Here is a 22,642-nt window from a genome sequence, read left to right as displayed (position 1 = left end):
ATCTGTAGATTTTTGCTAGAAAGCAACGTTGAAATTTCGAAAAATCGCTAGAATCGCTCTGATTATGACCCTTTTGCTTCAATTTTGACTTCATTTTTGGGAATTTGGGGAAAAAACTACTAAAAAACAGTTTAAAACAAGCAGAAATCAACTGGAAAGAAAATCTGTAGATTTTTGCTAGAAAGCAACGTTGAAATTTCGAAAAATCGCTAGAATCGCTCTGATTATGACCCTTTTGCTTCAATTTTGACTTCATTTTTGGGAATTTGGGGAAAAAACTACTAAAAAACAGTTTAAAACAAGCAGAAATCAACTGGAAAGAAAATCTGTAGATTTTTGCTAGAAAGCAACGTTGAAATTTCGAAAAATCGCTAGAATCGCTCTGATTATGACCCTTTTGCTTCAATTTTGACTTTATTTTTGGGAATTTGGGAAAAAAACTACTAAAAAACAGTTTAAAACAAGCAGAAATCAACTGGAAAGAAAAACTGTAGATTTTTGCTAGAAAGCAACGTTGAAATTTCGAAAAATCGCTAGAATCGCTTTGATTATGACCCTTTTGCTTCAATTTTGACTTCATTTTTGGGAATTTGGGAAAAAAACTACTAAAAAACAGTTTAAAACAAGCAGAAATCAACTGGAAAGAAAAACTGTAGATTTTTGCTAGAAAGCAACGTTGAAATTTCGAAAAATCGCCAGAATCGCTTTGATTATGACCCTTTTGCTTCAATTTTGACTTCATTTTTGGGAATTTGGGAAAAAAACTACTAAAAAACAGTTTAAAACAAGCAGCAATCAACTGGAAAGAAAAACTGTAGATTTTTGCTAGAAAGCAACGTTGAAATTTCGAAAAATCGCTAGAATCGCTTTGATTATGACCCTTTTGCTTCAATTTTGACTTCATTTTTGGGAATTTGGGAAAAAAACTACTAAAAAACAGTTTAAAACAAGCAGAAATCAACTGGAAAGAAAAACTGTAGATTTTTGCTAGAAAGCAACGTTGAAATTTCGAAAAATCGCCAGAATCGCTTTGATTATGACCCTTTTGCTTCAATTTTGACTTCATTTTTGGGAATTTGGGAAAAAAACTACTAAAAAACAGTTTAAAACAAGCAGCAATCAACTGGAAAGAAAAACTGTAGATTTTTGCTAGAAAGCAACGTTGAAATTTCGAAAAATCGCTAGAATCGCTTTGATTATGCCCCCTTTTGTATCAATTTCGCCGGTATTGTCACGAATATTCACAAAAAAAACAAGGATAAAAATCACTAGTAATAAAAATTCAGAGAATTTCTTCAACTTTTAATATACGTCATCAAATCACATTACAATAATTAATAAACATTCGAATCAATTTTCAAAGGTACACCCGAATTTCGGGCATACCGAAATTTCAAAAAAAAATACAACGACGGCAACAACGGCCCCAATTCCGAACACCAGAAAAGCCGCGTAAATATCCATGATGCCGACGCTCATAAAATTGCTAGCGCCGCTATTGCAAACCGGTTTCTTCGTGTAAATCCGATGGGTATGTCGTCCTTGAACTCCCGTTTCTATTATCCTTATCAACCTGTAATATCCACCGATTAAATCGATCGTTTCGAAACGTCCGTTTCCGTTCTCACCCGACCGCAATCAATTCCTTGTACGGCGAGTTTTTCTTTATTGGTATCCAAGGTTCGGTATGTCTGATGTAAATCAGTTCTTTCAGTGTACATTTTTCGTATTCTCGAAATAGATTTTTGATTACTGTGTATCCTGTGAGGACGTCGACGTGGAAGGCGAAGAAACCTTGTTGTACTTTTCTAACGCCCTCGTATATGTTTAGGAAATTCGGTTTTTGTCCTTTCGGGGCTACTTTTTGTTCGTAGATCGCTTTCCTGATTGGATCTTGTGCTTTCTACGGTACCGCATGAATTTTAAGAAAAGATTTTTTTTTGGAAATGAAATTTTTTCGAAAAATTTGGGGAGAATCGGTGAAAATTGGTTTTTTACAGTTTAAAATGTGTAAGATGAAAGTTAGAAGATAATCCAGATAGAAATTTGTTTTAAACAAGCTATAATCGTGTTAAATTTTCAAAAAAATTGGTAAGTGCGATTTGGAATTTTCAATTTCTTTGTGAGATTGTAAAAAACTGTTGAAAATATGATAAAATTTTGAAAAAAATTGGTATGACTGCGTTGGACTTACCATTTTTGCCTAAATTTTGAGGCATCAAGTTTCAAGATTTTTGCAAAAAACTTCGAGAATCAGTTGAAATTGCAATAAAACCGTGAAATTATGTTTTTAATTTCAAAAATTGGTATGACCGCGTTGAACTTACCATTTTTGCCTAAATTTTGAGGCATCAAGTTTCAAGAATTTTGCAAAAAAACTTCGAAAATCAGTTGAAATTGCGATAAAACCATAAAATTATGTTTCTAATTTCAAAAATTGGTATGACCGCGTTGAACTTACCATTTTTGCCTAAATTTTGAGGCATCAAGTTTCAAGATTTTTGCAAAAAACTTCGAGAATCAGTTGAAATTGCAATAAAACCGTGAAATTATGTTTTTAATTTCAAAAATTGGTATGACCGCGTTGAACTTACCATTTTTGCCTAAATTTTGAGGCATCAAGTTTCAAGATTTTTGCAAAAAACTTCGAGAATCAGTTGAAATTGCAATAAAACCGTGAAATTATGTTTTTAATTTCAAAAATTGGTATGACCGCGTTGAACTTACCATTTTTGCCTAAATTTTGAGGCATCAAGTTTCAAGATTTTTGCAAAAAACTTCGAGAATCAGTTGAAATTGCGATAAAACCATAAAATTATGTTTTTAATTTCAAAAATTGGTATGACCGCGTTGAACTTACCATTTTTGCCTAAATTTTGAGGCATCAAGTTTCAAGATTTTTGCAAAAAACTTCGAGAATCAGTTGAAATTGCAATAAAACCGTGAAATTATGTTTTTAATTTCAAAAATTGGTATGACCGCGTTGAACTTACCATTTTTGCCTAAATTTTGAGGCATCAAGTTTCAAGATTTTTGCAAAAAACTTCGAGAATCAGTTGAAATTGCAATAAAACCGTGAAATTATGTTTTTAATTTCAAAAATTGGTATGACCGCGTTGAACTTACCATTTTTGCCTAAATTTTGAGGCATCAAGTTTCAAGAATTTTGCAAAAAAATTTCGAAAATCAGTTGAAATTGCGATAAAACCCTAAAATTATGTTTCTAATTTCAAAAATTGGTATGACTGCGTGTAACTCACCATTTTTGCACAAATTTCAAGAATTTTTGCAAAAAAACTTCGAAAATCAGTTGAAATTGCGATAAAACCATAAAATTATGTTTCTAATTTCAAAAATTGGTATGACTGCGTGTAACTCACCATTTTTGCACAAATTTCAAGAATTTTTGCAAAAAACTTCGAGAATCAGTTGAAATTGCAATAAAACCGTGAAATTATGTTTTTAATTTCAAAAATTGGTATGACCGCGTTGAACTTACCATTTTTGCCTAAATTTTGAGGCATCAAGTTTCAAGATTTTTGCAAAAAACTTCGAGAATCAGTTGAAATTGCAATAAAACCGTGAAATTATGTTTTTAATTTCAAAAATTGGTATGACCGCGTTGAACTTACCATTTTTGCCTAAATTTTGAGGCATCAAGTTTCAAGAATTTTGCAAAAAATTTCGAAAATCAGTTGAAATTGCGATAAAACCCTAAAATTATGTTTCTAATTTCAAAAATTGGTATGACTGCGTGTAACTCACCATTTTTGCACAAATTTCAAGAATTTTTGCAAAAAAACTTCGAAAATCAGTTGAAATTGCGATAAAACCATAAAATTATGTTTCTAATTTCAAAAATTGGTATGACTGCGTGTAACTCACCATTTTTGCACAAATTTCAAGAATTTTTGCAAAAAAACTTCGAGAATCAGTTGAAATTGCAATAAAACCGTGAAATTATGTTTTTAATTTCAAAAATTGGTATGACCGCGTTGAACTTACCATTTTTGCCTAAATTTTGAGGCATCAAGTTTCACGATTTTTGCAAACAAAACTTCGAAAATCAGTTGAAAATAGGAAAAAATACAGTTTTAAATCCCAAACAGTTGAAAATGTGATAAAACAAGAAGATAACGATTCTAATTTCAAAAAAATTGGTATGACTGCATTGAACTTACCATTTTTGCATCAAATATCGTTTTTTGGTGATAATTTTTTATAAGAAATTTGAAAAATACGTTAAAACATACCGAAATGTTTGTTTTAATTGAATTTCTATTAAAAATTTGGTGGATTTCGGACCAAACAAAGCAAATGAAAAATATCCAAAAGAAAAATGGTAGGAGCGCTAAAAAATTAATGTTTCGTCAAAATTTCGATGAAAAACTTATAAAAAAACATTAAAATATTCAATGAAAATGATACTCGATAGAAAATTTTGACGAAAACTTGGAAAATATCGTTCGCATCCGCCAAACTTCTACCAGGTTCATAAGATATATTCTACCTCGAAAAACTGATGTCCGTAGGGTATGTCCTCCACCCCGCACTCCATCCTACTATTCAACAGATCCTCCAAACTCTTTATACTGTCCGTAGTACTTTGCAAAATGGCGACGATATTAGCCGCGTACGAATTAAACAAAAACATGAAAGCGATAAAAAGAAAAATGGTGGCAATACGTCCGGCGTTGCTCTTCGGCTCCGATTCGGCCCCCTGTTGGGTTACAGCCCCCAATTCCATAACTAAAACGTCCGAACACGCCGCCCTCAAGGGCGCTACGTTATTATCCTTCGCTTCCTTTTGGAAAACCGCATCCTTCGACTCCCATTTCACTATCACGTATATTATAATCAAAATAATCGGGACTAGAGCGAAGCAGGCGTACCAAACCGACGAACTAAAAGGTAAAGTGAATAAATTGGACACCGACGTGAGCGGGGGCGCTCTGAAGATGAATTTCAACGAAACTCTGACGCACGGCGAGACGTAATCGACGACGTCTAACCTCTCTTCTGTTATAAACGCCCCGCCACCTACGAAATGATCATTTGTCAATTTTGCGGTACTGTGTATCTCGCGAATTTTCGGTTATTCTACCTCCTATATCGGCTTTATTCGTTTGCAAATCTCCGATCATTCCTGAAAACGAGGTGCTGTTTTTTTCGCGATATCCCCAAGTGTTTTCGAAAATATTTACGAATTTCGCGTTGAGAATTGACGATAGGACTTTCATCAAGTGCCAGTTGTGTTTAGATAGAGCGTCTATGTGGGTATGCCTGAAAAAATTACCCCATTTAATGAATAGAAAGAAGAAACAGTCACAATTGGGCTTTTGGTTGATTTCCTGTGCAATATTCTAACCAGAACTAGTACCGAGTGACTTTTTTACCCCGATAAAAGGCCAAAATTTCAAATGAAAGTGAAAAACCGTTACTAAATCACCCAATTCGATAAACAGAGCGACGAAACCGTCACAATTGGGCTTCTGGTTGCTTCCCTGTACAATATTCTAGCCAGAACTAGTACCGAGTGACTTTTTTACCCCGATAAAAGGCCAAAATTTCAAATGAAAGTGAAAAACCGTTACTAAATCACCCAATTCGATAAACAGAGCGACGAAACCATCACAATTGGGCTTCTGGTTGCTTCCCTGTACAATATTCTAGCCAGAACTAGTACCGAGTGACTTTTTTACCCCGATAAAAGGCCAAAATTTCAAATGAAAGTGAAAAACCGTTACTAAATCACCCAATTCGATAAACAGAGCGACGAAACCGTCACAATTGGGCTTCTGGTTACTTCCCTGTACAATATTCTAGCCAGAACTAGTACCGAGTGACTTTTTTACCCCGATAAAAGGCCAAAATTTCAAATGAAAGTGAAAAACCGTTACTAAATCACCCAATTCGATAAACAGAGCGACGAAACCGTCACAATTGGGCTTCTGGTTGCTTCCCTGTACAATATTCTAGCCAGAACTAGTACCGAGTGACTTTTTTACCCTGATAAAAGGCCAAAATTTCAAATGAAAGTGAAAAACCGTTACTAAATCACCCAATTCGATAAACAGAGCGACGAAACCGTCACAATTGGGCTTCTGGTTGCTTCCCTGTACAATATTCTAGCCAGAACTAGTACCGAGTGACTTTTTTACCCCGATAAAAGGCCAAAATTTCAAATGAAAGTGAAAAACCGTTACTAAATCACCCAATTCGATAAACAGAGCGACGAAACCATCACAATTGGGCTTCTGGTTGCTTCCCTGTACAATATTCTAGCCAGAACTAGTACCGAGTGACTTTTTTACCCCGATAAAAGGCCAAAATTTCAAATGAAAGTGAAAAACCGTTACTAAATCACCCAATTCGATAAACAGAGCGACGAAACCATCACAATTGGGCTTCTGGTTACTTCCCTGTACAATATTCTAGCCAGAACTAGTACCGAGTGACTTTTTTACCCCGATAAAAGGCCAAAATTTCAAATGAAAGTGAAAAACCGTTACTAAATCACCCAATTCGATAAACAGAGCGACGAAACCGTCACAATTGGGCTTCTGGTTGCTTCCCTGTACAATATTCTAGCCAGAACTAGTACCGAGTGACTTTTTTACCCTGATAAAAGGCCAAAATTTCAAATGAAAGTGAAAAACCGTTACTAAATCACCCAATTCGATAAACAGAGCGACGAAACCGTCACAATTGGGCTTCTGGTTGCTTCCCTGTACAATATTCTAGCCAGAACTAGTACCGAGTGACTTTTTTACCCCGATAAAAGGCCAAAATTTCAAATGAAAGTGAAAAACCGTTACTAAATCACCCAATTCGATAAACAGAGCGACGAAACCATCACAATTGGGCTTCTGGTTGCTTCCCTGTACAATATTCTAGCCAGAACTAGTACCGAGTGACTTTTTTACCCCGATAAAAGGCCAAAATTTCAAATGAAAGTGAAAAACCGTTACTAAATCACCCAATTCGATAAACAGAGCGACGAAACCGTCACAATTGGGCTTCTGGTTACTTCCCTGTACAATATTCTAGCCAGAACTAGTACCGAGTGACTTTTTTACCCCGATAAAAGGCCAAAATTTCAAATGAAAGTGAAAAACCGTTACTAAATCACCCAATTCGATAAACAGAGCGACGAAACCGTCACAATTGGGCTTCTGGTTGCTTCCCTGTACAATATTCTAGCCAGAACTAGTACCGAGTGACTTTTTTACCCTGATAAAAGGCCAAAATTTCAAATGAAAGTGAAAAACCGTTACTAAATCACCCAATTCGATAAACAGAGCGACGAAACCGTCACAATTGGGCTTCTGGTTGCTTCCCTGTACAATATTCTAGCCAGAACTAGTACCGAGTGACTTTTTTACCCCGATAAAAGGCCAAAATTTCAAATGAAAGTGAAAAACCGTTACTAAATCACCCAATTCGATAAACAGAGCGACGAAACCATCACAATTGGGCTTCTGGTTGCTTCCCTGTACAATATTCTAGCCAGAACTAGTACCGAGTGACTTTTTTACCCCGATAAAAGGCCAAAATTTCAAATGAAAGTGAAAAACCGTTACTAAATCACCCAATTCGATAAACAGAGCGACGAAACCGTCACAATTGGGCTTCTGGTTACTTCCCTGTACAATATTCTAGCCAGAACTAGTACCGAGTGACTTTTTTACCCCGATAAAAGGCCAAAATTTCAAATGAAAGTGAAAAACCGTTACTAAATCACCCAATTCGATAAACAGAGCGACGAAACCGTCACAATTGGGCTTCTGGTTGCTTCCCTGTACAATATTCTAGCCAGAACTAGTACCGAGTGACTTTTTTACCCTGATAAAAGGCCAAAATTTCAAATGAAAGTGAAAAACCGTTACTAAATCACCCAATTCGATAAACAGAGCGACGAAACCGTCACAATTGGGCTTCTGGTTGCTTCCCTGTACAATATTCTAGCCAGAACTAGTACCGAGTGACTTTTTTACCCCGATAAAAGGCCAAAATTTCAAATGAAAGTGAAAAACCGTTACTAAATCACCCAATTCGATAAACAGAGCGACGAAACCGTCACAATTGGGCTTCTGGTTGCTTCCCTGTACAATATTCTAGCCAGAACTAGTACCGAGTGACTTTTTTACCCCGATAAAAGGCCAAAATTTCAAATGAAAGTGAAAAACCGTTACTAAATCACCCAATTCGATAAACAGAGCGACGAAACCGTCACAATTGGGCTTCTGGTTACTTCCCTGTACAATATTCTAGCCAGAACTAGTACCGAGTGACTTTTTTACCCCGATAAAAGGCCAAAATTTCAAATGAAAGTGAAAAACCGTTACTAAATCACCCAATTCGATAAACAGAGCGACGAAACCGTCACAATTGGGCTTCTGGTTACTTCCCTGTACAATATTATAGCCAGAACTAGTACCGAGTGACTTTTTTACCCTGATAAAAGGCCAAAATTTCATATGAAAGTGAAAAACCGTTACTAAATCACCCAATTTGATAAACAGAGCGACGAAACCGTCACAATTGGGCTTCCGGTTGCTTCCCTGTCCAATATTCTAACCAGAACTAGTACCGAGTGACTTTTTTACCCTGATAAAAGGCCAAAATTTCATATGAAAGTGAAAAACCGTTACTAAATCACCCAATTTGATAAACAGAGCGACGAAACCGTCACAATTGGGCTTCCGGTTGCTTCCCTGTCCAATATTCTAACCAGAACTAGTACCGAGTGACTTTTTTACCCTGATAAAAGGCCAAAATTTCATATGAAAGTGAAAAACCGTTACTAAATCACCCAATTTGATAAACAGAGCGACGAAACCGTCACAATTGGGCTTCCGGTTGCTTCCCTGTCCAATATTCTAACCAGAACTAGTACCGAGTGACTTTTTTACCCTGATAAAAGGCCAAAATTTCATATGAAAGTGAAAAACCGTTACTAAATCACCCAATTCGATAAACAGAGCGACGAAACCGTCACAATTGGGCTTCTGGTTGCTTCCCTGTACAATATTCTAGCCAGAACTAGTACCGAGTGACTTTTTTACCCCGATAAAAGGCCAAAATTTCAAATGAAAGTGAAAAACCGTTACTAAATCACCCAATTCGATAAACAGAGCGACGAAACCGTCACAATTGAGCTTCTGGTTGCTTCCCTGTACAATATTCTAGCCAGAACTAGTACCGAGTGACTTTTTTACCCCGATAAAAGGCCAAAATTTCAAATGAAAGTGAAAAACCGTTACTAAATCACCCAATTCGATAAACAGAGCGACGAAACCGTCACAATTGGGCTTCTGGTTACTTCCCTGTACAATATTCTAGCCAGAACTAGTACCGAGTGACTTTTTTACCCCGATAAAAGGCCAAAATTTCAAATGAAAGTGAAAAACCGTTACTAAATCACCCAATTCGATAAACAGAGCGACGAAACCGTCACAATTGGGCTTCTGGTTACTTCCCTGTACAATATTATAGCCAGAACTAGTACCGAGTGACTTTTTTACCCTGATAAAAGGCCAAAATTTCATATGAAAGTGAAAAACCGTTACTAAATCACCCAATTTGATAAACAGAGCGACGAAACCGTCACAATTGGGCTTCCGGTTGCTTCCCTGTCCAATATTCTAACCAGAACTAGTACCGAGTGACTTTTTTACCCTGATAAAAGGCCAAAATTTCATATGAAAGTGAAAAACCGTTACTAAATCACCCAATTTGATAAACAGAGCGACGAAACCGTCACAATTGGGCTTCCGGTTGCTTCCCTGTCCAATATTCTAACCAGAACTAGTACCGAGTGACTTTTTTACCCTGATAAAAGGCCAAAATTTCATATGAAAGTGAAAAACCGTTACTAAATCACCCAATTTGATAAACAGAGCGACGAAACCGTCACAATTGGGCTTCCGGTTGCTTCCCTGTCCAATATTCTAACCAGAACTAGTACCGAGTGACTTTTTTACCCTGATAAAAGGCCAAAATTTCATATGAAAGTGAAAAACCTTTACTAAATCACCCAATTTGATAAACAGAGCGACGAAACCGTCACAATTGGGCTTCCGGTTGCTTCCCTGTCCAATATTCTATCCAGAACTAGTACCGAGTGACTTTTTTACCCTGATAAAAGGCCAAAACTTCATATGAAAGTGAAAAACCGTTACTAAATCACCCAATTTGATAAACAGAGCGACGAAACCGTCACAATTGGGCTTCCGGTTGCTTCCCTGTCCAATATTCTATCCAGAACTAGTACCGAGTGACTTTTTTACCCTGATAAAAGGCCAAAATTTCATATGAAAGTGAAAAACCGTTACTAAATCACCCAATTTGATAAACAGAGCGACGAAACCGTCACAATTGAGCTGGTTGCTTCCCTGTCCAATATTCTAGCCAGATTTGGTACCCAGCGACTGATGTATGATTAAAAAACGCCAAAATTGCTTAACAAAGTAAAAAACCATTAAAAATGACTCAATTTATCGATAAAACTGTAATAGTTACTCTCCTGGCCCCCCTATGGGCCAGATTTAGTTCTAATTGAATCATTAAAATGAGAAAAAAGGAACCTGTAATCTTCCAAATGTTGATAAGTGTCAATATCGGTGATAACGAATGCGGCTGTCAAATTTTTTCCCATCAGATTCGATCGATTCTTATAAAAAGAAAATCGATCGAAAGTCAAAAATTTTCGGGACGGTAGCCACGTTGCCAAATCGTTTTTTAAAACGCCGCCTTCGGTTAATTTATACCATAATTTTATGCCGTAGATTCCGGCAACTTTTTCTATAAAAAAAATTCGACTGTCCAATCTGAAATCGTAATTTTCGAAATCGCTTTCGTCGTTACGACCCCAAATGATCCATTTGAATGGCCGCTGAAATAGTTTCAGACCATTTGCCTATAAAAATTTCGAAAAAGTCAAAAAATTTCGGAAGTTTATGGGTGTTTACTATTTTTTTTTTTTCATGTTCTTGGTTTCTAAGTCGATTTGACTTAGAAACACCATTAAAAGTGATTTACCTTTCCTAAAACGTGCTTAGAATGATCACAATCAGCGTCCATTAGGAAAAACTGATGCTCCGGTGGTGAAAAACCATTTACATCGATATAATTTCCACCAATTTTCCAAGGAATATTGTTGAATGATAATGTTTTTGAAAATAATAACGTTTCGTCTGAAAATATCAAGATATAAATAAACAACAGTAAAGGCAACGGGTTCAAGTCTGGCAGAAGCTATGGACAAACTGGAAACAACTATAGCACCAAATAGTACTAGCAAACACTATGGAATTCGTTCTTATTGAAAATGGAAGCCAAATTATGGTGACGACTTCATGGAAAATACAGACAAGCATATCTTGCTGATAGTATGAATCTAGAAGAAGCTGCTATAGCACCAAATAGTACTCTAAAAACCTAGTAGGCAATATAAAAACTAGGGAATTTGTTCTGATTGAAGTGAGAATAGAAAACTATGGAAATAACTTCATAAAAGAGACTGAAAAGCTTGTCAGAATAAAACATCGAGTTTAGGAGAAGTTGTGCTAGAACTAGAAGTTGCTATAGCACCAAATAGTACTCTAACAACCTCGCAAACGCTATAGAAACTAGGGAATTTGTTTTGATTGAAGGGAGAATAAAAAACTATGGAAATAACATCATAAAAGAGACAGAAATGCTTGTCAGAATAATATATCCAGTTTAGGAGAAGCTGTGCTAGAACTAGAAGCTTCTATAGCACCAAATAGTACTCTAACAACCTAGCAAACGTTATAGAAACTAGGGAATTTGTTTTGATTGAAGGGAGAATAGAAAACTAAGGTAATAACTTCATAAAAGAGACTGAAAAGCTTGTCAGAATAATATATCCAGTTTAGGAGAAGCTGTGCTAGAACTAGAAGCTTCTATAGCACCAAATAGTACTCTAACAACCTAGCAAACGTTATAGAAACTAGGGAATTTGTTTTGATTGAAGGGAGAATAGAAAACTAAGGTAATAACTTCATAAAAGAGACTGAAAAGCTTGTCAGAATAATATATCCAGTTTAGGAGAAGCTGTGCTAGAACTAGAAGCTTCTATAGCACCAAATAGTACTCTAAAAACCTAGTAAACGCGATAGAAACTAGGGAATTTGTTTTGATTGAAGGGAGAATAGAAAACTATGGAAATAACTTCATAAAAGAGACTGAAAAGCTTGTCAGAATAATAGATCGAGTTTAGGAGAAGCTGTGCTAGAACTGGAAGTTGCTATAGCACCAAATAGTACTCTAACAACCTCGCAAACGCTATAGAAACTAGGGAATTTGTTTTGATTGAAGGGAGAATAAAAAACTATGGAAATAACTTCATAAAAGAGACAGAAATGCTTGTCAGAATAATAGATCGAGTCTAGGAGAAGCTGTGCTAGAACTAGAAGTTGCTATAGCACCAAATAGTACTCTAAAAACCTAGTAAACGCTATAGAAACTAGGGAATTTGTTTTGATTGAAGGGAGAATAGAAAACTAAGGTAATAACTTCATAAAAGAGACTGAAAAGCTTGTCAGAATAATAGATCGAGTTTAGGAGAAGCTGTGCTAGAACTGGAAGTTGCTATAGCACCAAATAGTACTCTAACAACCTCGCAAACGCTATAGAAACTAGGGAATTTGTTTTGATTGAAGGGAGAATAAAAAACTATGGAAATAACTTCATAAAAGAGACTGAAAAGCTTGTCAGAATAAAACATCGAGTTTAGGAGAAGTTGTGCTAGAACTAGAAGTTGCTATAGCACCAAATAGTACTCTAAAAACCTAGTAAACGCTATAGAAACTAGGGAATTTGTTTTGATTGAAGGGAGAATAGAAAACTATGGAAATAACTTCATAAAAGAGACTGAAAAGCTTGTCAGAATAATAGATCGAGTTTAGGAGAAGCTGTGCTAGAACTGGAAGTTGCTATAGCACCAAATAGTACTCTAACAACCTCGCAAACGCTATAGAAACTAGGGAATTTGTTTTGATTGAAGGGAGAATAAAAAACTATGGAAATAACTTCATAAAAGAGACTGAAAAGCTTGTCAGAATAAAACATCGAGTTTAGGAGAAGTTGTGCTAGAACTAGAAGTTGCTATAGCACCAAATAGTACTCTAAAAACCTAGTAAACGCTATAGAAACTAGGGAATTTGTTTTGATTGAAGGGAGAATAGAAAACTATGGAAATAACTTCATAAAAGAGACTGAAAAGCTTGTCAGAATAATAGATCGAGTTTAGGAGAAGCTGTGCTAGAACTGGAAGTTGCTATAGCACCAAATAGTACTCTAACAACCTCGCAAACGCTATAGAAACTAGGGAATATGTTTTGATTGATTGATTGAAGGGAGAATAGAAAACTATGGAAATAACTTCATGAAAGAGATAGAAATGCTTGTCAGAATAATAGATCGAGTCTAGGAAAAGATATGCTAGAGCTAGAAGCTGCTATAGTACCAAATAGTACTCTAAAAACCTAGTAAACGCTATAGAAACTAGGGAATTCGTTCTAGTTGAAGATAGAAGCAGAATTATGGTGATAACTTTATGATATAAACAAAAATGCTCGTAGAAAACAGTTGGTTGAATAGCAGAACGTTTCGGAAGTTAAAAGTTTCATCATCGGCGAGTTCAAGCTTCAAAACAATGACCAGTAGACGGAATCTCACCTCTAGACCAGCAAATAAAAGCAGTAACTTTCGCTGGTTCATTCAATTTCGCTATAAAATCTCCAATCAAATTAATGACATCGCGATTTTCTTCTCTTGGTGAACCATTCACTATACTAGACGTCATCAATATAATGAACAGTCTGTTCATCTTCTTTTTCGTTTAGAGAACGCGGTGAAAGTGAATCGGACCGATCGGGTTGGGGGGATTTTAAAAGGGGAAAAACGTCGATATCGTATCAATTAATAAAAGTTTCTTTCCGGCTGTTGATTTTTCAATAAACGCTGTTATTAATCACAGTTCCACGGTAGTGATTATTTCACTTGTAAATGATGTTTTTCTTTTGTTCGGCGAAGGGGGGATGATAAAGAAAAGACTCGAAAGTACTTAAAAATTGTATGCGTGTAAATGGGGCGTACAATGTGGAATATATTACTCTTTGAATCATACAATAACAAAAAAAATACTAACAGGTTATTAAATGGGAAAAATTTATAAGGAAATTATGTTTGTGATGGTTTTGGGCGCCATTTTGTTATGAAGAGAATGGAATCGTATTACATATATACGGAAAATATGTATGGAAAGTTGGGGTTGTTGGGAGTCGGGAGGGTTTTATACGGGATGTACGAAAAAAATGATTTTTACCGTCAATTTTTATACTTAACGGTATTTTGGGACACCCTGTAGGAACAGAACGATCATTTATCGAATGAATTATGGAAAATGGAGGAGAAAACAAGTTGGTTTGAATGTTATGAATTTTTTTATACAGGATGTTCTTAAAAAACTGAATTCAACAAGAAAATTCATATCAGTCAATAGTATTTTAGTTTTGGTCCACCCTGTAGGATAAAAACTCTAATTTGCTGAAAGGATTATGAAAAAAAGAGGGGAAAACGAGTTAGTTTGGATTTGATGAAATTTTTATACAGGATGTTCTAAAAAAACTGATTTCAACTAGAAAATTCATATCAGTCAACAGTATGTTTGTTATGGTCCATCCTGTAGGATAAAAACTCTAATTCGCCAAAAGGATTATAGAAAAAAGAGGAGAAAACTAAATAAGTTGAATTCGTTTGAATTTGTTATACAGGTTATTCTGAAAAAACTGATTTTAACTAGAAAATTGACATCAGTCAACAAGATTTTAATTTTCATCCACCTTGTAGGATAAAAACTATGATTTGCCAAAAAGATTAAGAAAAAAGAAGGGAAAAACAAGTTAGTTTGGATTTGGTAAATTTTTTATACAGGATGTTTCAAAAAAACTTATTTTTTTAAGAAAAATTGAAACAGTCAAGAATATTCTTGTGTTTGACCACCCTGTAGAAGAAAAACTATGATTTACTGAATGGATTATAAAAATAACAGAAGAAAGCAAGTTCGGTTAGATTTGGTGATTTTTTATACAGGATGTTCCAAAAAAACTGATTTTTAAAGAGATAATTTATTTCAGTTAATATTTTTATTTTTGGCCACCCTGTAAAATAACAACTATGATTTACCGAGAGGATTCTAGAAAAATAAGGGAAAAACAAGTAAGTTTGGATTTGGTTGATTTTTTATACAGGATGTCCCAAAAAAACTTATTTGTTTAAGAAAATTCATATCAGTCAAGAATATTTCTGTTTTTGGCCACCCTGTAGAGTAAAAAATACGATTTACCGAAAGAAACATGAAAAAAAGCAGGAAAAAACATGTAAGTTTGGATTTGGTTGATTTTTTATACAGGATGTCCCAAAAAAACTTATTTGTTTAAGAAAATTCATATCAGTCAAGAATATTTCTGTTTTTGGCCACCCTGTAGAGTAAAAACTACGATTTACCGAAAGAAACATGAAAAAAAGCAGGAAAAAACAAGTAAGTTTGGATTTGTTTGATTTTTCATACAGGATGTCCCAAAAAAACTTATTTGTTTAAGAAAATTCATATCAGTGAAGAATATTTCTGTTTTTGGCCACCCTGTAGAGTGAAAACTACGATTTACCGAAAGAAACATGAAAAAAAGCAGGAAAAAACAAGTAAGTTTGGATTTGTTTGATTTTTCATACAGGATGTCCCAAAAAAACTTATTTGTTTAAGAAAATTCATATCAGTCAAGAATATTTCTGTTTTTGGCCACCCTGTAGAGTGAAAACTACGATTTACCGAAAGAAACATGAAAAAAAGCAGGAAAAAACAAGTAAGTTTGGATTTGTTTGATTTTTCATACAGGATGTCCCAAAAAAACTTATTTGTTTAAGAAAATTCATATCAGTCAAGAATATTTCTGTTTTTGGCCACCCTGTAGAGTGAAAACTACGATTTACCGAAAGAAACAGGAAAAAAAGCAGCAAAAAACAAGTAAATTTGGATTTGGTGGATTTTTTCATACAGGATGTTCCAAAAAAAATTGATAATTTCTATCAAAATTTTCATCAATCCACGATATTCTTATTTTGGGCCACCCTTAAGGCAAAAAACTATAATTTATCGAATAAATTATGAAAAAAAAACAAGGGAAAACAAGTTCGTCCATATTTTCTCAAGTTTTTTAGAGGGTATCCCAAAGAAACTTATTTTTTCCACCATAATATTCATCGATCAATGAAATTTTTTTTTAACCCACCCCGTAGTATGAAAATTTTAATTTATCCATTGCATTTTGATAAAAACAATGGAAGAAAACAAAATAGTTCGTATTTGGTAATTTTTTATACGGGATGTACAAAAAATTGTATTTTCTAAGAAAATTTCCATCAATGAATAAAAATTTCATATTGGGCCACCCTGTAGGATAAAAACTCGAATTTATCGAATGAATGGTCTAAAAACTGGGGAAAACAAGGAATAGGACGAAACCATCGGGAAAAACCACAAGGAAAATATAAATAATAAATAGAAATGTACAAAATAGAAATTTTCAAATAAAAAATTAGGCCAGTCGTTTGGAAATCACACTTGAAAAATAGCGTCTTCGTCGTGTATATTCGTCGTATCGTGATTGGATGGAAGTTTCGACCCAATTTTTTCGTATCCGAAAAGTTCGGTATCGTTGTTCAACAGCTCGTAGGGGGGCAGATCTGTTTTGTCGGAGGAAGATTTTCCAATGCTACTCGAACTTTCGGATGTATCATTTATATCCGATTCTGGAACAATCGGTGGAAAATTTATGGTAGAATGACAAAATTTCGACTGTTTGTATCATAATTTATGAATATTGAGGCAAAATTACAAAGGTAGGAATAAATGACGGACGAATTCATCAAGAATAAACCGTATTTACTGTTACGCAGATTTTAGGCGTCATTTTTATGTGAAACGTCGTATTTTAAGCAAAAACATTGAAATAAATAAAAATTGTTCGACAAAAAGTGCGTTATTGTATAGAATATAGATAATCAATCAAATAAATCGGCTTTTGAGCATACTTTTTGCGCAATTTTACATCAAAACACTAGATTTTCCTCAAAAAATATCGAGTTAAACAGAAATTATACGACTAACATTGTGTTATCACAAGAAATCTATATATTCAATCGAATAAATCAGCTTTTGCGCACACTTTTTGCGCAATTTTAAATGAAAACACCGCGATTTGTGCAAAAAACATTGAGATAAACAAAAATTATACCACTAACATTGTATTATTACTTGAAATCTACATATTCAATTGAATAAATCAGGTTTTGCGCACACTTTTTGCGCAATTTTAAATGAAAACACCGCGATTTGTGCAAAAAACATTGAGATAAACAAAAATTATACCACTAACATTGTATTATTACTTGAAATCTACATATTCAATTGAATAAATCAGGTTTTGCGCACACTTTTTGCGCAATTTTACATCAAAACACTGAATTTTCCTCAAAAAATATCAAGTTAAACAGAAATTATACGACTAACATTGTGTTATCACATGAAATCTATATATTCAATCGAATAAATCAGCTTTTGCGCACACTTTTTGCGCAATTTTAAATGAAAACACCGCGATTTGTGCAAAAAACATTGAGATAAACAAAAATTATAACACTAACATTGTATTATTACTTGAAATCTACATATTCAATTGAATAAATCAGGTTTTGCGCACACTTTTTGCGCAATTTTACATCAAAACACTGAATTTTCCTCAAAAAATATCAAGTTAAACAGAAATTATACGACTAACATTGTGTTATCACATGAAATCTATATATTCAATCGAGTAAATCAGCTTTTGCGCACACTTTTTACGCAATTTTAAAAGAAAACACCGTATTTTTAACAAAAAACATTGAGATAATCAGAAATTATACCACTAACATTGTGTTATCACTTGAAATCTATATGTTCAATGGACTAAATCAGGTTTTGAGCACACTTTTTGCGCAATTTTACATCAAAACACCGGATTTTCGGAGTTAAACAAAGTTAAACAAAAATTATACGTCTAACATTGTGTTATCACTTGAAATCTATATATTCAATCGAGTAAATCAGCTTGTGCGAACACTTCTTGCGCAATTTTAAATAAAAACGCCGTATTTTAAGCAAAAAATATTGAGGTAAACAAAAAATTTCCGACTAACATTATGTTATTACTTGAAATCTAGATAATCAATCGAATAAATCAGCTTTTGCGCACATTTTTGGCGCAATTTTAAATCAAAATACCGTATTTTCTTTAAAAAAACTCGATATAAGCAGAAATTATTTGTTTAACGTTATGTTATTACTTGAAATCTAAATATTCAACCGACTAAATAAGATTTTGCGCAATTTCCTATCAAAACACAGTATTTTACTGAAAAAATATCGAAATTATCCGACAATAAGTGCGTTATTACATTGATACTAGATATTCAACGGTCTTAATCAGTTTTTGCGCAAACTTCGTGCGCCATTTTCAATCATAACGTCGCATTTTAAGCAAAACATTGAATAGTATAAAAATTATCAGACAAAAAGTGCGTTTTCACATTAGATCGACTTTTGCGCAAACTTTGCGCGCAAAATTCATAATTATTACCAAAAAAAAGTATAACCTTAAAAAAGATCGTCGGCTCACCTTTTTTCTTCGATCTATCGCTACCGGATCGATCGGAATTCGTCCTACTCGAATCCTCCTCCAACCTCTCGTACGGGGGCTCCTCCAAATCTTTAACGCTCTCGTAATTCGGATCGGATTCGCTGCTATTCGATTTAGAACCATCGTAATTGACCTCATCGCCGCGCATACTCTCGTAATTCGGTTCGTCCTTCTTCACCACAGAATAACCGTCGTTCAAATCTTTAATTTTCGTATAAGCCGAAGAATCGCTCGCGTTCGACGCTCGATGTCGAAGTTCCTCGTAATTCGGATCCTCTTCTGACCTAATAAAAATCAACTTTCGTACTAACCCTCGTATACGGGATGGGGGGAGGGGGAGGCGTAGGTGTTTATTCGACGTTTACCTGTTTTTAATAATCTCGTACCCGGCGTCGGAGTTCGGGATGCTCTCCGGACCCGCGATGCTCGCGTAACCAGGCTCGTCGCGAATTTTCTCGTAACCAGGATCGCTGGTTCTCCTCGCGGATTTTTTCAGAGTTTCGTAATCGTGATTTTTGTATCTCCTTTGGGGTATTTTATTCCCCAACGACGATCTGGTGACGTTGATACTGATCGTATTTTCTTCTACGATAGTTTCGACGTCATTTTGATCGGCGGCGGTTTCTTCTTTTTTATTTTTGTGTACTTTGGCGTAGAGATCGTCGACGTTGGTCGGCGGGGGTGGTAGGGGGGAATTGACTTGTCGTTTTTCCGGTTTGGGAGAACCCAAATTGGCTATTGAACTCGATGACGAACCTGCAATAGTCGTGGAACACCCGGTTTTATAAACACGGACATTAGTTTAGACGTACGTACCTTGCCGCGAGTGAGTATGACTTTTGGTGTGATTCTGCGCCATAACTTGCTTTAAACTATCTACGGGGGGCGGTTGGGGAGCGGTTTCGTCGCCGATTACGTCTTGTTGAATTTGTAAACGGGCCGGAGGCGGCGCGTTCACTTCCACTTCCACCGTAATCGGCGCCGATGGTATCCTGGCGTAGGTTTCGCTTTCGCTGTTATATACAGGGTTGTTCGGATCGGGGATCGTGGTATAAACGTCGTCTAAAAATAAAATATGGAATAACGGCGTGGAAAAATGGAGAAGCGTGTACGAAATACGTACCGGAATCGTCGGAAACTGTCGAATAATGGGGATAAACCGTTTCGGGTTTAGTTTGAATCATCTCGTTAGTTTGGGCTAGTATATTAGCCAAAGGTTCTCTTACACTGATACTGGTATACCCTTCTGGAAAGATTTGATGATGAAAATATGGTATTTCGACGAAATTGGGAGGAATTATCCGACAAAAAGTGCTTTATTGCGTGAAAAATAGATATTCAACCGACTGGAACGAATTTTGCGCAAACTTTGGTCGCCATTTTAAATCAAAATAGCGCATTTTATACAACAAATATTGAAATAAACAAAAGTTATCCGACAAAAAGTGTGTTATTACATGAAATCTAGACATTCAACCGACTAGATCGACTTTTGCGCAAACTTTGGTCGCCAATTTAAATCAAACTACCGCATTTTATGTAAAAAATATCGAAATAAACAAAATTTATCCGACAAAAAGTGTGTTATTACATGAAATCTACACATTCAACCGACTAGATCGACTTTTGCGCAAACTTTGGTCACCAATTTAAATCAAAATACCACATTTTATGTAAAAAAATATCGAAATAAACAAAATTTATCCGACAAAAAGTGTGTTATTACATGAAATCTACACATTCAACCGACTAGATCGACTTTTGCGCAAACTTTGGTCACCAATTTAAATCAAAATACCACATTTTATGTAAAAAAATATCGAAATAAACAAAATTTATCCGACAAAAAGTGTGTTATTACATGAAATCTACACATTCAACCGACTAGATCGACTTTTGCGCAAACTTTGGTCACCAATTTAAATCAAAATACCGCATTTTATGTAAAAAATATCGAAATAAACAAAATTTATCCGACAAAAAGTGTGTTATTACATGAAATCTAGACATTCAACCGAATAGATCGGCTTTTGCGCAAACTTTAGTCGCCAATTTAAATCAAACTACCGCATTTTATGTAAAAAATATCGAAATAAACAAAATTTATCCGACAAAAAGTGTGTTATTACATGAAATCTAGATAATCAACGGAATGGAACGAATTTTGCGCAAACTTTGGTCGCCATTTTATATCAAAATAGCGCATTATATACAATAAATATTGAAATAAACAAAAGTTATCCGACAAAAAGTGTTTTATTACATGAAATCTATATATTCAACTGAATAGATCGACTTTTGAGCAAACTTTTTGCGCAATTTTAAATCAAAACACTACGTTTTATGCAAAAATCATATTAAAACAATTTTTCTTATACTTACTCGAAGAATCTTGCGAATCTCCGCTAAAATTGGCTTGGGTTACCGGCGGGGTCATGTAGGGCAGTTCCGGACTGGCGGCGACCACCCCGGCAACGGCCGAGGCCGCCGGTATATCCAAACCGACGCTGTGAGACGAAGATCGACGAGATATAATCGGAGACGAAGGTTCTTCCGCCGGATTCGCATCGGTCCTAAGGAATTTCAATCATAAAAACCAACAAAATCCACAAAAATAAACGAAACTACCTCAATAAATTGATTCTCTCCTCAGAAGACGCGCGATTTTCTTCGGGTTCTAACTGTCTAGAAACGTTCGGTTGCAATTGGGCGTAAGGGTGTTCATTTGAATTGATCTTATCATATTTAACACGCTCATAAGGAGAAACATTTTCATCGTTTTCTATTCCGTTAGCTATAGTATGTCGTTTACCTAAACAAAACACTCATTTTTGGAAAATTTGATGGTTGTTTATCGATAATACAGGTACCTGTATTCGGATATTGACCCACTGTAGCGTAATGTTCAGAAGAATTATCTGTAGGGTCCCAATTTATATTGGTAGCTTGCTCGGATGGTATATCGGGTAAACTCCTTCGGGAATTCGTAATATTCCTAAAAATTTCTCGGAATGAATAGATAAAACGATCTTTTCTAAGGTATATATCACCTTTTGTTCGAACTAGAACAGTCTCCACTAGAATTTATGCCGTCGACGACAGTTGTTACTGAAGGAAGGTGATTTACGTTTTCATCGGGATTTTTTTGCGTTACCATACCATCCAATCCATGCCAATCTTCCCTTGAAGACGTAATTTTACAAATATACATCGATTTGGTATACGAATATCAAATAAATTAACTAACTATATATTTATTGAGAAATTAATACTTACGTTATAGTTTTTTTCCTCCAACAGATACATAACACTAAAATCATCACAAAACTAACAGTAGTACACCAAGAAAACAGAATTATCCACATATTATACAGGTTTTTTTCAAGTGTACATAGTTCTTATAATTTGTTTTGTTAAAATTTTAACATACGTAATGATGCCCATTACCATATACTTCACATACTTCCGAAAGTATACTATCATCACTGATGAGGTAAGTATAACATTTTTATAACGAATTTATTGAATGTTTTATAAAAAAATAGACTATAAATTATAACACTACGTCAATATGTACACAATTTATACGTTTATACACGTTACGTTAATTAGTGTATAACCACGAATTATTTTATAAGTAAAAACAACATTTACTAAATCAAAATCACTAGTTTATTAATTGAAAACTACTGAAATGTTAATTATAATTGTATCCAAAACAAAACGAAAAAAAAAGAAAGGTTACGTTCGTTTGATATCTGTCAATAAACGTCAACTTTAGTTTTTATGATAAATATTAAAAAAAAGATGTTATTGTATAAATCATTAACTGATATTAAATAATTATTGATTACATAATATAATGTAATCGAAAA

The 22,642-nt window shown here is 34.8% G+C and overlaps 2 protein-coding genes across 3 annotated transcripts; both read right to left on the bottom strand.

Annotated features, from left to right (window-relative positions):
- Positions 1–1,350: 1,350 nt before the first annotated feature.
- On the bottom strand, positions 1,351–15,410 carry LOC130443376 (ionotropic receptor 75a-like). Its single transcript, XM_056777949.1, has 9 exons — positions 15,377–15,410; positions 13,935–13,992; positions 13,708–13,850; positions 11,044–11,198; positions 10,590–10,921; positions 5,105–5,283; positions 4,511–5,040; positions 1,629–1,903; positions 1,351–1,573 (listed from the first exon to the last, which is right to left on the bottom strand). Exons 1-9 carry the CDS (start codon positions 15,408–15,410, stop codon positions 1,351–1,353), a joined length of 1,929 nt encoding a protein of 642 aa, XP_056633927.1.
- Positions 14,091–22,540, bottom strand: LOC130442600 (uncharacterized). Of its 2 annotated transcripts, none has more exons than XM_056776869.1 (10): positions 22,044–22,540; positions 21,818–21,949; positions 21,638–21,762; positions 21,396–21,579; positions 21,150–21,340; positions 19,891–20,013; positions 19,584–19,829; positions 19,133–19,523; positions 18,747–19,051; positions 14,091–16,839 (listed from the first exon to the last, which is right to left on the bottom strand). In XM_056776869.1, exons 1-10 carry the CDS (start codon positions 22,130–22,132, stop codon positions 16,646–16,648), a joined length of 1,980 nt encoding a protein of 659 aa, XP_056632847.1. In that variant the 5' UTR covers positions 22,133–22,540; the 3' UTR covers positions 14,091–16,645. The 2 variants fall into 2 exon arrangements, with proteins under 2 accessions (XP_056632847.1, XP_056632848.1); XM_056776870.1 differs by having other exon boundaries at positions 19,891–20,010; positions 22,044–22,487.
- Positions 22,541–22,642: the final 102 nt, after the last annotated feature.

Source organism: Diorhabda sublineata, chromosome 4 (assembly GCF_026230105.1).
Source record: "Diorhabda sublineata isolate icDioSubl1.1 chromosome 4, icDioSubl1.1, whole genome shotgun sequence".
NCBI lineage: Eukaryota > Metazoa > Arthropoda > Insecta > Coleoptera > Chrysomelidae > Diorhabda > Diorhabda sublineata.
This window is presented reverse-complemented; position numbering and strand designations above follow the sequence as displayed.